The sequence below is a fragment of the Artemia sp. Qi Xiang Cuo genome, chromosome 15 (genome assembly GCF_049724085.1).
Source record: "Artemia sp. Qi Xiang Cuo chromosome 15, ASM4972408v1, whole genome shotgun sequence".
NCBI classification, from domain to species: domain Eukaryota; kingdom Metazoa; phylum Arthropoda; class Branchiopoda; order Anostraca; family Artemiidae; genus Artemia; species Artemia sp. Qi Xiang Cuo.
Window position 1 is genome coordinate 5,836,050 of NC_142808.1, and position 16,704 is coordinate 5,852,753.

Consider the following 16,704-nt stretch of genomic DNA (forward strand, 5'->3'; position numbering starts at 1 on the left):
TTTTGTATTTTTTTGCCAGAAGAAAGATCACGGATGCGTGTTTATTTGTTTTTTTCATTTTTTTTCCCCAGGAGTGATCGTATCGACCCAGTGGTCATAGAATACCGTGAGAGGGGTCATTCGAACGGAAATTAAACGTTCTAGTGCCCTTATTAAGTGACCAAAAAAATGGGAGGGCAGCTAGGGCTCCAACGCTCATTTTTTTTCTCAAAGTCACCTGATCCAAATTTTAAGATATCCATTTTCTTCAGTATAGTCGAAAAATGTAAAAACTATAGCTTTCAAGATGACTTAATACCCCACAGTCCCTAGAGGAAGGGCTGCAAGTTTCGAACTTTGCCCATTGTTTACATATAGTATAGATTAGTAGAGGAGGGGGTGCCAGTCGTGACAGTACACCAAATATGGGCATAGAATACTGTCAGTACACCAAATATGGGCATAGAGTCATTAGGGAGAACACGTGGTTAATGGGGTCAATGACCTCTTTTTCCAAGTGTGTCAACAACAACAACATCGACCTTGACATTCGCTGAGAGCGTGCACTTACAACAACAACATCGACCTTGGAACACCTGTGCTGTTGACCTCAATTCACCTATCGTGAATCAATAATTCCCCTTAGAAACAACAAATTAATTCCCCTTTCTTGACAGATCAATCAACCAATGGCATCATCTGTCAGACTTTAAAAATTTTCGCATAGAAATGATTCTCCAGGAATAGATCCAAGTCATTAATGTCTTTGCCTCGGAAACAACTCTTTTGGTCGAACTCCAAAGGATATTAATAGCCAAAGGCCATGGAAACAATTCTCCAAGAAATATCTTAGCGATGAATTGTTTTCGCGCGGGAATCAGGTTTCTTATTAATTTGAAATTCATGAGCGCAGAGATGCCAAAAAACACAAGGAACACGCTGAATTACGTTTAGGGATTATTTGGGTGAAACTGTTTTAGACAGGTTTTGGAACTATTTCGGCGAAACAGTTAGAGACATTTTAAAAGATGATTTTTGAAGAGAATTTAGAAGAGAATTTAATGGTGAAACTCTGTGGTCGTTATAATACACAAGTTTCATTTGAACAGTGTTGTGAGGTCCTCTAACCCAGCCCCAAAGGGTTCCAATCCTCCTACCTCAACCCCGAAGGAAGCCCCCGGTCCTCAAAGGCCCCCCAAGCTCTCGAAGGGCCACCGGCGCCCCCAAAGGCCAACCAAGACCCCCAAAGGACATCCCCGGGCCCCCAAAAGGCCCATCGAGCTCCCAAAGGACTCACGGGGTTCCAAAGGCCCTCCACCGGTCCCCAACTGCCCCTCCGGACCCCCCAAGGCCCTCCCTGTGCCCAAAAGGCCCTCCCTGTGCCCCAAAGGCCCTCCCTCGGCCCCCAAAGGTCCCCCAGACCAGAGAAGCGCTGCCTGGATGCGCCGTGGGTCAGGAAAGTGCCGCAGGATGTGCCGCAGGGATGCGCCGTGGGCCAGGAAAGCGCCGCAGGGGATGCGCCACAGGGAGGCACCGCAGGAAAGCGCCGCAGGATGTGCCGCAGGGATGCGCCGCAAAAAAGTAAACTAAAAAGTAAAAATTTCGAAATGTTATCCCCCAAACGCCCTCCTCAGACCCCCACAGGTCCCCCCTGGTCCGCACAGGTCTCCCGGGCCCCCACAGGACCACCCGGCCCGCAAGGGCCCGGATCCCAAAACACCTGCCCCGGGCCCCCCAAAGAGTCCCCTCTCCATTTTTTTTAATACTTTTTTATGGCTTTATTATATCTTTTCAGAACAAGTTCCAGAACCTATTTTCCAGATCCAATTTTCAGAACAACTTCAGAGCAAGTTACTTACTTAATGTCCCTTCTAAACCCATTTTCTAACTTGAAGTACTTATCTTTTTCACCCACAACTATACTTTACAGATTTGGATACCTCAACACCAAGAAATATTTTTCAAAAGTCATTTCAGAGCAAGTTACTTTCTTAATGTCCCTCCTAAACCCATTTTGCAACTTGAAGTACTTATCTTTTTCGATCACAACAATACTTTACAGGTTTTTGGATACCTCAACACAAAGAAATACATTTCAAAGACCATTTCAGTATCCCCCAAACGCCCTCCTCAGACCCCCAAAGGTCCTCCCCTGGTCCTCAAAGGTCCCCCGGGCACCCAAAGGACCACCCGGCCCTCAAGGGCCCCGGAATGGCTCAAGGGCCTTGGTCCCCCAAGGGCAAAGAAATACATTTCAAAGACCATTTCAGAGCAAGTTACTTTCTTAATGACCATCCTAAACCCATTTTCCAACTTGAAGTACTTATCTTTTTCACCCTCAACTATACTCTACAGCTTTTTGAATACCTCAACATCAAGAAATTCTTTTCAAAGACCATTTCAGAGCAAGTTACTTTCTTAATGTCACTCCTAAATCCATTTTTCAACTTGAAGCACTTATCATTTTCACTCACAACAATACTTTACAGCTTTTGGGATACCTCAACACCAAGAAATACTTTTCAAAGACCATTTCAGAACAAGTTACTTTCTTAATGTCCATCCTAAACCTATTTTCCAACTTGAAGTACTTATCTTTTTCACCCCCAATTATACTTTACAGCTTTTTGGATACCTCAACACCAAGAAATACTTTTCAAAGATCATTTCAGAGCAAGTTGCTTTCCTAATGTCCCTTCTAAACCCATTTTCCAACTTGAAGTACTTATCTTTTTCACCCTCAACTATACTCTACAGCTTTTTGGATACCTCAACATCAAGAAACTCTTTTCAAAGACCATTTCAGAGCAAGTTACTTTCTTAATGTCACTCCTAAATCCATTTTCCAACTTGAAGCACTTATCATTTTCACTCACAACTATACTTTACAGCTTTTTGGTTACCTCAAAACCAAGAAATACTTTTCAAAGACCATTTCAGAGCAAATTACTTTCTTAATGTCCATCCTAAACCCATTTTCCAACTTGAAGTACTTATCTTTTTCACCCACAACTATACTTTACAGCTTTTTGGATACCTCAACAACAAGAAATACTTTTCAAAGATCATTTCAGAGCAAGTTGCTTTCCTAATGTCCCTTCTAAACCCATTTTCAACTTGAAGTACTTATCTTTTTCACCCACAACTATGCTTTAAAGCTTTTTGGATACCTCAACACCAAGAAATACTTTTCAAGGACCATTTCAGAGCAAGTTACTTTCTTAATTTCCCTCCTAAACCCATTTTGCAACTTGAAGTACTTATCTTTTTCACCCAAAACTATACTTTACAGCTTTTTGGATACCTCAAAACCAAGAAATACTTTTCAAAGACCTTTTCAGAGCAAGTTACTTTCTTAATGTCCCTCATAAACCCATTTTCCAACTTGAAGTACTTATCTTTTTCATCACAACTATACTTTACAGCTTATTGGATGCCTCAACACCAAGAAATACTTTCCAAAGACCATTTCAGAGCAAGTTACTTTCTTAATTTCACTCCTAAACCCATTTTCCAACTTGAATTACTTATCTTTTTCACCCGAAACTAAACTCTACACATTTTTGGTTACCTCAACATCAAGAAATACTTTTCAAAGACCATTTCAGAGCAAGTGACATTCTTAATGACCCTCCTAAACCCATTTTCCAACTTGAAGGACTCATCTATTTCACCTGAAACCACACTTTAGAGGTTTTTGGTTACCTCAACGCTAAGAAATACTTTTCAAAGACAATTTCAGAGCAAGATCTTTTCTTAATTTCCCTCCTAAACCCATTTTCCAACTTGAAGTACTTATCTTTTTCACCCGAAACTAAACTTTACAGCTTTTTGGATACCTTAACACCAAGAAATACTTTTCAAAGACCATTTCAGAGCAACTTCCTGTGTAAATATCCCTTCTACATCAATTTTCCAAAAAGAATGAATTATAAAATTCATCCCACAACTGTATTTATAAGGATTATGTATAAATAAAAAAATAGAAAAAATTATCAAATAACCATAAATAGAGACAAGAATACTAAGTGTCACTTCGAAACACTTACTACAAGTTGAAGTACTTATCCTTGTCACCCACAACTATACTTTACAGCTTTTTGGATACCTCAACGCCAAGAATTACTTTTCAAAGACCATTTCAGAGCAAGTTACTTTCTTAATATCCATCCTAAACCAATTTTGCCACTTGAAGTACTTATCTTTTTCACCCTCAACTATACTTTACAGCTTTTTGGATACCTCAACACCAAGAAATACTTTTAAAGTACAATTTCAGAGCAAGTTACTTTCTTAATGTCTCTCCTAAACCCATTTTGCAACTGGAAGTACTTATCTTTTTCACCACAACCAGATCATACAGCTTTTTGGATACCTCAACACCAAGAAATACTTTTCAAAAACCATTCAGAGCAAGTTACTTTCTTAATGTCCCTCCTAAACCCATTTTCCGACTTGAAGTACTTATTTTTTTCATCCGCAACTGTAGTTTACAACATTTTGGTTACCTCAACACTAAGAAATACTTTTCAATGACCATATCAGAGCAAGTTACTTTCTTAATGTCCCTCCTAAACCCATTTTGCAACTTGAAGTACTTATCTTTTTCACCCACTTTCTCAATGAAAAAGAAATTAGTTTTTAATCAATTCTATTTTTCGAAATAATATAAAAATTTACCACTTCGGTTCAGATTTTTCTCAAGGGGATGAAAAAATTTAAAATAATGTTCCAAATTTTCTCAACAAAGTGAAGAAAAGTTTTTGATCTCTTCTGAATTTTACCAAAGAACACGCTCCAATTCTAATTTCTCCAGAGAAAACAAAAATCTTCCAATTCAGTTCTTTATTTCACAAAGACATAAAGAAATTTAAAATTCAATTCTAATTTTTCGGTGGAAGATAGAAAAAGTAATACCAAACTTGGGAATATTTTCATGGAAGATGAAAAGTTCTTGTCCAATTTAAAATTTTCTCAACGAAGTGAAGAAAAGTTCAAGTTCTCTTCTGAACTTTATCAAAGAACACACTTCAATGCTAATTTCTCCAGAGAAAACAAAAATCTTCCACTTAAGTTCTTAATTTCACAAAGACATAAAGAAATTTAAAGTTCAATTCTAAATTTGTCGGTGGAAGATGGAAAAACTAATACCAAACTTGTGAATATTTTCTCAGAAGATAAAAAGTTCTAGTTCAATTTACAATTTCCTCAACGAAGTGAAGAAAAGTTCAAGTTCTCTACTGAATTTTACTAAAGAACACAATACAATTCTAATTTCACCAGAGAAAATAAAAATCTTCCACTTAAGGTCTTTATTTCACAATCACATAAAGAAATTTAAAGTTCAATTCTAAATTTTTCGGCGGAAGATAGAAAAAGTAATACCATACTTGTGAATATTTTCATGGAAGATAAAAAGTTCTAGTTCAATTTAAAATTTTCTCAACGAAGTGAAGAAAAGTTCAAGTTCTCTTCTGAATTTTACTAAAGAACACAATTTAATTCTAATTTCACCAAAGAAAATAAAAATCTTCCACTTAAGTTCTTTATTTCACAATGACTTAAAGAAATTTAAAGTTCATTTCTAAATTCTTCGGTGGAAGATAGAAAAAGTAATACCATACTTGCGAATATTTTCATGGAAGATGAAAAGTTCTAGTTAAATTTAAAATTTTCTCAAAGAAGTGAAGAAAAGTTCAAGTTCTCTTCTGAACTTTACCAAAGAACAGAATTCAATTCTAATTTCTCCAGAGAAAATAAAAATCTTCCACTTCAGCTCTTTATTTCACAAAGACATAAAGAAATTTAAAGTTCAATTCTAATTTTTGGTGGAAGATAGAAAAAGTAATACCATACTTGTGAATATTTTCACGGAAGATAAAAAGTTCTAGTTCAATTAAAATTTTCTCGACATAGTGAAGAAAAGTTCAAGTTCTCTTCTGAACTTTACCAAAGATCACACTTCAGTTCTAATTTCTCCAGAGAAAATAAAAATATTCCACTTCAGTTTTAAGTTCCCCAAAGAAATAAAGAAATTTAAAGTTCTATTCTAAATTTTTAGATGAAAGATAGAAAAAGTAATACTATGATTGTGATTATTTTTCATGAAGATCAAAAGTTTCACTTTATTTATAATTTTTCTTAAATTTGGTTCTGATTTTTCTCAAAGAAATAAAAATTTAAAGTTCTGTTCCAAATTTTTCATAGAAGATAGAAAAAGTTATACATTGATTTTGAATATTCGACATGAAGATAAGGTGCATCACTTTAATTCAGAGTTTTCTCGAAGAAGTTCAAAATGTTCAAGTTCTCTTCTGAATTTTCTTAAAGAAGAGAAAAAAGTTAGCTCAATTCTGAATTTTACCCATGAAAATGAAAAAACCTTCCACTTCAGTTCAAAATTTCTCAAAGACATAAAAATTTAAATTTCAGTTCTAAACTTTTCTGTAGAATATAGGAAAAGTTATACTATGATTATGATTATTTTCCAGAGAAGATAAAAAGTTTCACTTTAATTCTAATTTTCTTGAATTCAGTTCCGATTTTTTGCAAAGAGATTAAAAATTTACATTGTTTAAGTTAGGTTAGGTTAACTTATCATGAGCGCTCATGATAAGTTGACCTAACCTTTTCCGGCGAGTATGGTTAGGTTAGGCTAGATTAAGTTAGGTTAGGTTAGGTTAGCCCACGTACACTTCACTTAGGTTAGCTTAGGTTAGGTGAGAGACAATAAAAATGTTTGGTGTTTGATTAGGTTAGATTAAGTTAGGTTAGGTTAAGTTAGGTTAGGCTAGGTTAGCCTACGTACGCGCGCGTACAAATAAAGGGTGGGGGAGGGTGCCTATTGCCCTCTATTTTTTTATTCCTTTTTATTTATACATTTAGAATCAGCATTATAAGCCTATTCTTTTGACATTAAAATTCCATTTTTTAAAGCTTCGATTACTATTCAGCCGTATCGCTTGTTTTTTTTATTACGTATATGAGGGGTTTTGTCCCCTAGTCGATGTCTCACTCTTTACGCTAAAGTTCGAATTTTGTTCGAATCACAAAGGCCGTTTAATTAGAATAGATAGCTCTTTTGAAAGTACTAAAAAAAAAATTTAGCGTAAAGAGCGAGATATTGACTAGGGGGCAAATCCCTTCATATACATAATAATTTCTTTTCGTTCTAAGATTTAATGTTGCTCCTTACTTTCAGTTGAAAAAACTTGTTTTTTTAATTTAATTTTTGAGCGTTTTTTAATGATGCTGGGACATCCGGTGCCCCCTTCATAGACGTGCCCTTTCCCCCACGGCCCCACCCTTCATGGAAAGATCCTTCCACGTAAACCCCGGCTCGTACCGCCGCCTCCAACTCCTTCCCCCCAAGAAAAAAACATCCTGAAAATGTCTGTATGCTTCCCAATAACCAATACTATATGTAAACAATGGGCAAAGTTCATAACTTGCAGACTCGTCCCCGGGAACTGTGGGGGATTAATTCCTCCTCAAAGACATATTTATTAGATTTTTTCTATGTTGAACAAAATGGCTATCTCAAAATTTTAATTAGATTACTTCTGGAAAAAAAGAGCGTGGGAGGGGGCCAAGTTGCCCTCCAGTTTTTGGTCCCTTAAAAAGGACACTATAACTTTTAATTTTCGTTCAAATGAGCCTTTTCACGATATTATAGCACTACTGGATCGATGCAATCACCTTTGGGGGGAAAAAACACAAAAAACACACAAATAAACACGCATTCGTGATCTGTCTTCTGGCAATAAATACAAAATTCCACATTTTTGCAGATAGCAGCTTGAAACATCTACAGTAGGATTTTCTGATACGCTGAATCTGATGGTTTGATTTTCATTACGATTCTATCACTTTTAGGGGATGTTTCCCCCTTTTTCCGAAAATAAGGCATTTTTTTCAGGCTCGTAACTTTTGACGGGTAAAATTAAACTTGATGAAACTTATATATTTGAAATCAACATAAAAGTCCAATTCTTTTGATGTATCTACTGGTATCAAAATTCTGTTTTTTAGAGTTTCGGTTACTATTGAGCCGGGTCGCTCCCTACTTGCAGTTCGTTACCACCAACTGTTTGATCCCCTTTTACTTTCCATGGAAATTCTCTATTTTTATGAAGAAACAAATGTTTACTACAATTTTCTATTTTCTCCCAAACATCCTTGCTGGTATGCTTCTGGCATACTCAGCGTTCAGGCAAATTGTACTTCCCTTGTTAATGCGACTGGCTGCGTTCTTTAAAATATTTTTTTAACGGAATATCTATCAACACAAGTCAGGACGTGCAAGCTTGGCCTCCTTTCTTAATTTTCTTGGCAGGGCTTTTGGTAATGGTCTAAATTCATCTCTTGATACAGTGCTGGAAGGAGGCATCATTAGACCTTGGAGTTCCAAGGGTTATTAACAATTTTATCAAACAGTTCGTGGTAACGAACTGTAAGTAAGGAGCGACCCCGCTCAATGGTAACCGAAACTCTAGAAAACGGGTTTTTGATACCAATAGATATATCAAAAAAATCAGATTTCAATGCTGATTTCAAATATATAACTTTCATCAAGTTTAGTGCTACCCATCAAAAGTTAGGCGCCTGAGAAAATTTGACTGATTTTCAAAAAAAGGGGGAAAGACCCTCAAAAAGTTATAGAACCTTAATGAAAATCACACCATCATATTTAGCGTATCAGAAAACCCTACTGTAGAGGTTTCAAGCTCCTATCTACAAAAATGTGGAATTTTACATTTTTTGCCAGAAGAAAGATCACGGATGCGTGTTAATTTCTTTTTTTCCCCAGGGGTGATCGTATCGACCAGTGGCCCTAGAATATCGTGGGAGGGCTCATTGGAACGGAAATTAAAAGTTCTAGTTCCCTTTTTAAGTGATCAAAAAAAATGGAGGGCAAAGAGGCCCCCTCCCACGCTTATTTTTTTCCCAAAGTCACCCGATCAAAATTTTGAGATAGCCATTTTGTTCAGCATGGTCGAAAATATGATAAATATGTCTTTTAGGATGACTTAATCCCCCGAAGTACCCAGAAGGAGGGCTAAAAGTTATGAACTTTACCCAATGTTAGCATATAGTATTGGTTATTCGGAAGTATACAGAAGTTTTCAGGAGGTTTTTTTTTCTGGTAGTGGGAGGGAAGGGTGGGTCGGGGGTTAGGTTGGAGGATCTGTTCATGCAGGAAGTTTTAATAGGGGAAGGGAAATTGCCATGAAGGGGGCGCCGGACTTGCCAGCATTATTTATTGGTTATTGGAAAGTATACAACCATTTTCAGGAAGGATTTTTTCTGGAGAGGGGGGGGGCTAGAGGGGGGTTACTCTGGAGAATATTTCCGTAGAGGATGTTTCTTTGGGGTAAGGGACATTTCTATTAAGGGGGCGCCGGATTTCCAAGCATTATTTTAAAAACGAGCAGAAATTAAATAAAAAAAAGTTTTTTCAATTGAAATGTAGGAAGGAATATTAGAACTTAAAACGAACAGAAATTATAACGTATGTGAGGGGGCTCTCCCCCAAGTTAAGACCTCGCTCTTTACGATACAGTTTTTTTTAGTGATTTAAAAAGATCTATATATTCTAATTAAACTTCCGTATTTATTCATAGTTTAGTTAATAAGAAATTTTTTTAACTTTTAACTTAAAAAGCATCGTATTTACTAATGAGATTGCAACCTTATACACTTATTAACAAATACCTAAAAAAAAAACAATAAAAAAACAAGCGATACGGCTCAATAGTAATCGAAACTTTTAAAAACGGAATTTTGATGTCAATAAATGTATCAAAAGAATGTGTTTATAATGCTGATTCTAAATATATAAATTTTATTAAGTTTAGTATTACTTATCAAAGGCTACGAGCCTGAGAAAATTTACTCGATTTTTTAAAGAGGGGGAAACATCCCCTACAAGTGAAAGAATTTTAATGAAAATCACACCGTCAGATTCAGCGTATCAGAAAACCCTATTACATAGGTTTCAAGCTCACATCTGCAAAAATCTGCAACTTTGTATTTTTTGCCAGAAGAAAAATATACGAATATAGAAGTTAGTTACATAAGTTAATTTGTAAAGACATCCATTTAGCAAAAGAAAAGTAAAATTTTTATGCAAATAAAAGCTGCATTAACTAAAAAACAATCAGAAATTAAATAAAAAAAACAACTTTTTTAAACTGAAAGTAAGGGCGACATTAAAACTTAAAACGAACAGAAATTATTCCGTATATGAAAGGGGCTGTCCCCTCCTCAACGCCTCGCTCTTTACGCTAAAGTTTGACTCTGTCTAACAACTTTATTTTTTAAAAAAATAAAAAACTTTAGAGTAAATAGGGAGGCGGTGAGGAGGGGACAACCCCTTTCATATAAGGAATAATTTCTGTTAGTTTTAAGTTTTAATGTCGCTACTTACTTTCAGTTTAAAAAACTTGTTTTTTTTATTTAATATGCTCAAGAATGAGAAGCTGTTATCAACTTTAGCATTATAACCTGAGAATGGCCTGTTGAAGGTGAATTGAACCCGAGCTGTTGAAGATGATGCTTATACATCGTAGTTGAACTTAAAATTCTTGAATAGCACAGTTCCAACCTGTTATCAATACATAATGTTACTCAGGGTCACACTTATTGGGTATGCCGTCCCAAGGAAATAGCGGATCTCGTGCAGTGATATTCTTTGATTTGCCATGGCGCAATCTTTAAATATCTGAACTTTTAATTTATATTCAAAGGAGCCCTCCCCCGATTTCTTAGGACAATAGTCCAATGTGATCACCCCCCGGGGGAATAAACAAGTAAATAAGCACGATCCTGTCATCATTCTTTTCAGAGAAATGGCAAAATTTTACGTTTTTGCAGATAGAGGCTTGAAATCCCTAAAATAGTTTTCTCGTCTGCTGTCTTTCCAATGAGCTCTCTTATAGGTTGGATTTGATGGTATAATCTTAATTACGAGCCCCCACCCTTTTACGGGGGTTTTCCGCGTGTCATGAAAGCATAATGCTGTTAAAATTGTAGGAATCGCACAAAATATTGGTAAAATTGTAGTACAAACGACAGTAAGATTGGTGAGTTCATAAAGCTATACTCTTTTTTTTTAATTAAAGCTTCCTGCCGGCCCAATGCTCTCTTCAAGACTCTACCAATTAGAATTAAACCATGAAATAAGCCGTAATTTCGCGTGTCATGAAGGCATAAAATCTAAGATAACCGTGGTTTTCCCACTGGAAAGAAATTGTGATCAATGATTCAACTAGTAAAGCTTGGACTGGTACCAAAAATTTCGTTTTCACAACCGCAGTATCTTTTCCATGCAAATCAGCTTATAAATCATCATGTTGAAATGAATGGCAGGAACAGTTTTGAAAATTTTTGTTAAAGAAAGTTGTTGCTAAGCTTGAGCTTTAATTGGAAGAAAACATATCTCAATTAATACTAACCCAAAGACTATCCTGGGTTGTTTTTTACTTACCATTAACCAAAATAAAGCCTCTTTATTCAATTACGCACCGTAATTTTTAGAGATTGTATTATTTGAACAAAACTCATTCCCACAAATGGCTTTGTTAATTTTAATTTGGAAATCTCTTTAATTGTAAAAATACCCGATATATCATATTTTGGGCACGAAAAGATCATGTCGCTAAAGGTATTCTATTTTAAACAATTTTGCAATCCATGAAAAGTCTATTAGATTTAAAATGTTTTAAAATTAAAATAATGATGGCTTTTATCTTATTTCAGTAACCTCTTCATTTCCTAAAAGCAATGATTAATACAAGAAAAATACTCAAAAACGTCTTTATTACCCAGCACTACATGCTTTATAAAATCCAATTTGACCAACTCCAGTCTAAAATCCACTCATAAATCTTCTCAGTGGTCAAACAAATCAATAAATATTCCTTTTGAATATGTTCCGCTGTCTCTTTTATGGACTTGGTAAAATGGGCATCGGAACAGTTGATGTAATCGTTTTATTGTTTTAGACTATCACGTTGTAATAATAGTACAGAAAAATGAGCCTCTTCCTTGCTGAAATTGAAAGCAAAAGAATTGATAACCTGAAATTTCATTTCGTGTATTTTTAGACCCTCCCTTCGGAAATTCATTTTATCTGTGCATTTTTTCCAGTTTTTTGCTACTTCTAGGGAAAGTTTTTGGATAGTAGCCTTTATTATTGAAAATGGTTATCTTTAGAGTACAAAAATAAGGCTTAAGGAGTGTGTCTACCCTCCAGTCCCTACGTTTATGATAATTTCCACATAGATTTTGAACATAACTTTTTCTATATTTTTATTTAAGAACAAGAAAATAGCCCCTCCCCTCCCTAGATTTAGACAATTGACTATTTTTGTGCCTTCGTAAAAAAGGCCTAAGAAATCATCCCAATTTCACACACAGATTTTCACAAATTTGTGTCACTGATTTCTGATAGTTTTAAGCTTGTAAAAAAAAGGTAGTAGGACAAGCTTTAATATATGTTTGTAGAGATATTACTATAATGTGCATAATTGTTTTGATACGAGTTGCTACACCTTCTCAGGGTCGTATCCAGGATTTTTGTTCGGGGGGGGGGGGGGTAGAAAAGATTTAAAAAAATGTAGATAATTTCGGAGACCACACTGCCTTTCCATGACGATAAAATAAAAGTTCAAAATAGGGATAAAATCCTTTTTAATAGACAATGTATAGAAATTCCAAAAAAAATACCAGATATTTCGGTCACATATACAGTGACCGAAATATCTGGTATTTTTTTGTGAATTTCTATACACTGTCTATTAAAAAGGATTTTATCCCTATTTTGAACTTTTATTTTATTTCAAAAACGTATTAAAATTTTTTTATATGCATTTTGTAATTCTGTTCCAGACGAACAAAATATTTTGAGATGGTTTCAAACAACGTACAAACCCCTGGATATGGCCTTCTATGCTCCGGATAACACATTTTGGAATTTGACTTCCGTTTTTCTTGGTATTCTGACACCTCCATTCTCGGAGAGAGATCAGAAAGAACTACCCAATTCCTATGAAAAAAAATTGTAAATGCTGATGCAGTTTTGAATTTGAGACTAGCTGAGTGTCCTCTACCGATTAGAATGCATTTTCTATGACAGTTTTCTTTTCTTTTTTAATCTTATTTAATGAACTGCCATTAATAGCGTTTAAAGTTGATCTGGTATCTCCATAACTAAACTATATTTGGACTTTGTTATTTAAGAACGACATGTGATGAAACCTTTTCATTTGGACATAAAGTTTACGATATTAAATTTTCTTAATCAAAGATAAAATATTTTCCAAAATGCAGTTGCACAAAAAAACTCCTTAAGGCTTTAATCAAGCAGAGCAAGAAAGTTCAAATAAGATTTTTTTCTCTTTTCCTGCTTGATAGTTTTATTTCTTGAAAACTAAATTAAATATCCAGCTAAATCTTTCTAATATTTACTATTTTTATAGTTGAAATAAAAAGTTTGCCCTTGAAACTGCTCCAAGTAAGCTCCAAGATCAAAAATATCAGTCCAGTAAACATGCAATTAATATCTTTTGTATTTTAGAAGGAAACTATGAGGTTTTTAAGGAAGAAAAATATTAGCCCAATCTAGTAAGGTAGGCCTACAGCTTTTTGTTCATAGCTATTCCAAAACTAGGACACAAATTAAGCTTCAAAAAAAAGCTAGCAATATTCTCAAAGGATTAGGAACACACACAGAAATTTATTTTATTTTGATGGTGAGGGTATGAGCGCTTACGAAAAGGAGAACAAAATTGTTCAAACAGCAGAAAAACAGTTACAGGAAAACCATAGAAAATTTGAGAAGGAATACTGATATCATGTAGTTTTGGAAAGAGATAGGCCATAAGCATCCTTTCGCCAATCCTGCTGGTGTCTGCACTCAATAGTTGTCTGAAATCTAATAGCAAAGAAGTCTTGTACCAGATATCAGTGTGAACACTTAAGAACGTTAAGGTTTAAATGTAACCAGATTTATCTGAAAATAGGTTAGGAGACAGTGAAATCGGACCAGCTTAAGTGCGGATTCCATATCTTTAATGTTGCTTTCTTGAACTAAATGTTCTTCTTAGCAACGGTTAAAATTTAACCAAGTAAATGTATAGTTAAATTAATCATAATTCAAGCTATTTTTGTATTTATAATGATATGAAGGAAAACAGAAGACAAATTTGGCATGAAACTTGGACAACAGTCAAAAATGTCAAATAGTTTTAACATCATTTCTTCGAAGCATTTCTATGTATTCGAAGCATATCTATTTTTAAAGCAACTGAAGATTTTCTTTAATTTTTAGGAAATAAAGCTATATAATTGGCTAATGGTAAAGTAAGTATGATTTCAAAGATCAAATTAAATTCGGTGCATTGTTCTCTATCAGAAAAAATGCAATATCATCCATGCAAAGGGGGAAATCTAAGAGAGCCTACATCCCTGTTTCACCATTAAATTATTTGTAATAAGCTTTCTATATACCCTTGCCAAGATTAACTTGTAACCTTATCACCATGATCTAATACAATAAAAAGTAAAAAGAAAACAAGTCATAGCAAAGGTGATAAGAGCAGCGGTTTCAAGAACAGCAGCAATCGAGCAACAATTATGCTTAGGCAAACACATTTGAATTACACATTTTGCCAAATCTATGATACTTGGAAGCAACATCATTTGCCAGAAGCCCAGAGGGGTCATGGCAAGGGCTGATCCAGGATTCTTTTTTTTTGGGGGGGGGGGAGGGGCTAGTAATTTTTGACTTTTCGGGGGGGGGTTACTAACTTTTGACTCAGTTTTCGACTAATTTTACTGTACCGTGTATAATGTATACTTTAAAATATGAAAAATTTATTTTGTTCTAAATACATTTCCGACGTAAATAAAACTCCCTTAATTAAGTTTGATATTCCGTTTTAAACTCTCATTTATTAATCAGCCAAATGTCCCTTTGAAAAGCACCAAATAAGAGATGATTAAATTCGAAGGCCAAGAATTTCAAAAAGTACTTTGTTGCACTCTGTAGAGTTTCGCATTCTTTGTTAAACAAAAAAATGGCTCTTGAACAATCCAGACGCTATTGACAGATTTGAAAAGAAGAAAAGTGCGGGCTTTTTACAAATACAATGCAAATGAGACGGATAGGAATTTCATAAAAGTGTTAGACGATAATAGTAAGACATTGTCTAAGACTTAATTCGAGGTTTTTATTAATAATGCGGGCATTTAGTGATTAAAATATTGCGAAAAAACTATTAGGTAGTTTGGCGGCATAATAGTCTGATTTTGTCAGCATAAGAGTAAAGTGGCGGGCCCTCTGAGAGGAGATGGGCCAATTGGAAAATAGTGATTATTGCTCAGAATCAGAAATCATGTTATCGAGTAGTGAAGAAGTGTTTTTGTTATCATTTTGTCATCATTGCGATCATTGCCATTTTTGCTATTGCTATTTCCGATGGCTATTGCTATTGAGAATTATTTTGACTGTTTGTATTACTGAAGTCCGTTACTGTACAATTAAATATGTAAGTCTAATAAATCTATTACTTTTCTATTTGCACTTTCTTATTTTATATGCCTGTATCTAGCATCCAGAGTAGATAACTAGTTCGAATGCTCTCTATTGGTACGCTCCCAAGGTATTGCCATGAAGGGTCGCATCTGCGACCATATCTCCGGAATCCGCCAATCGGTTCGAAGTCAGATTTGACAGGGTTGAGCCAAGTTTTGGCTTGTCCTCCATGTCGTTTCCTATAATCAGGTGCTGGATTGCAGCGTAGGCTTTGATTTGTAAAAGTCTCGGCCGGTCTTTGGTAAACAGGGTCGAACCAGGACAGTTGGCAGCGTGGAATGATAGATGTGATGACGTACTTCTGGTCATATCGTTGGCGGATGATCGTATTTGGTCGCTGAGTCGTAACCCCAACATGTTCCTCAGGCATCTGTGTTCAAAAGTGTTGAGGGCGTGTGCCTCGGTGACTTTTAAGAGCCACGTCTCACAGCCATACAGTAAGACCAATCAGACTAGGGCATCATAAATGCGAATTTTCATTTTCTGGTGGATTTCCTTCCTTTTCCAAAGCGGCTTCCACAGCTGTGCACAGACAGCAGAAGCAAATGCAATGCGGCGTTGGATTTCTTCACTACATCCGCCGTTGATGTCAATGTACGATCCGAGATACTTGAATTTATTGACATCTTCAATCTGCTGTTAGTTAAGGCTTATAGGGGTAGAGTTTATATTCGGGTCATTAGACATAGCTTTAGTCTTGTCAATATTAAACTTGAGCCCCACTAGGGCTGTAACTTCGGAGACTTCAGAGGCATATTCTGGGCTTCGCCAATGGATTAGCCAAGAACAGCAACATCATCGACATAATCAAGGTCGGTGATACTGAAATCAGGGCTAACCTTGACTCCTTCGAAGTTTAACATTGCTTTTTTTCATTACCCAATTGACGACAAAATTGAATAGTTCGGAAGAGAGTACACACCCTTACCTCACACCGAAGTCGATATCAAATAGCGAAAAAAGTTCTCCGTTGACCTTGATGCTGGCTCGTGTATGTTGATAGTAAGCCTGAATGAGTCGTATGAACTTAGGTGGGGCACAATCCTCTTCCATTGCCATGCAAAGTCCTTCCCGGATGACTGAATCGAAGGCCGTAATGAAGTCGATGAAGACTTCGATGGTTATTT

At 35.6% G+C, this 16,704-nt stretch overlaps 1 protein-coding gene across 4 annotated transcripts in view; it reads right to left on the reverse strand.

Moving 5' to 3' along the window:
• LOC148943258 (uncharacterized) overlaps positions 1-16,704 on the reverse strand; it is a 746,113-nt gene that overhangs the window by 504,092 nt on the left and 225,317 nt on the right. The window contains exon 3 of one of the 4 annotated variants that reach the window (XM_089101513.1): positions 11,795-12,030. The exons of the other annotated variants lie outside the window; for them this stretch is intronic. Within the exon in view, the coding sequence (XP_088957639.1) occupies positions 11,973-12,030 (58 nt within the window). The 3' untranslated portion in view covers positions 11,795-11,972. Of the gene's footprint in view, positions 1-11,794; positions 12,031-16,704 lie in introns of those variants that run through there. 4 annotated transcript variants of the gene reach the window in all.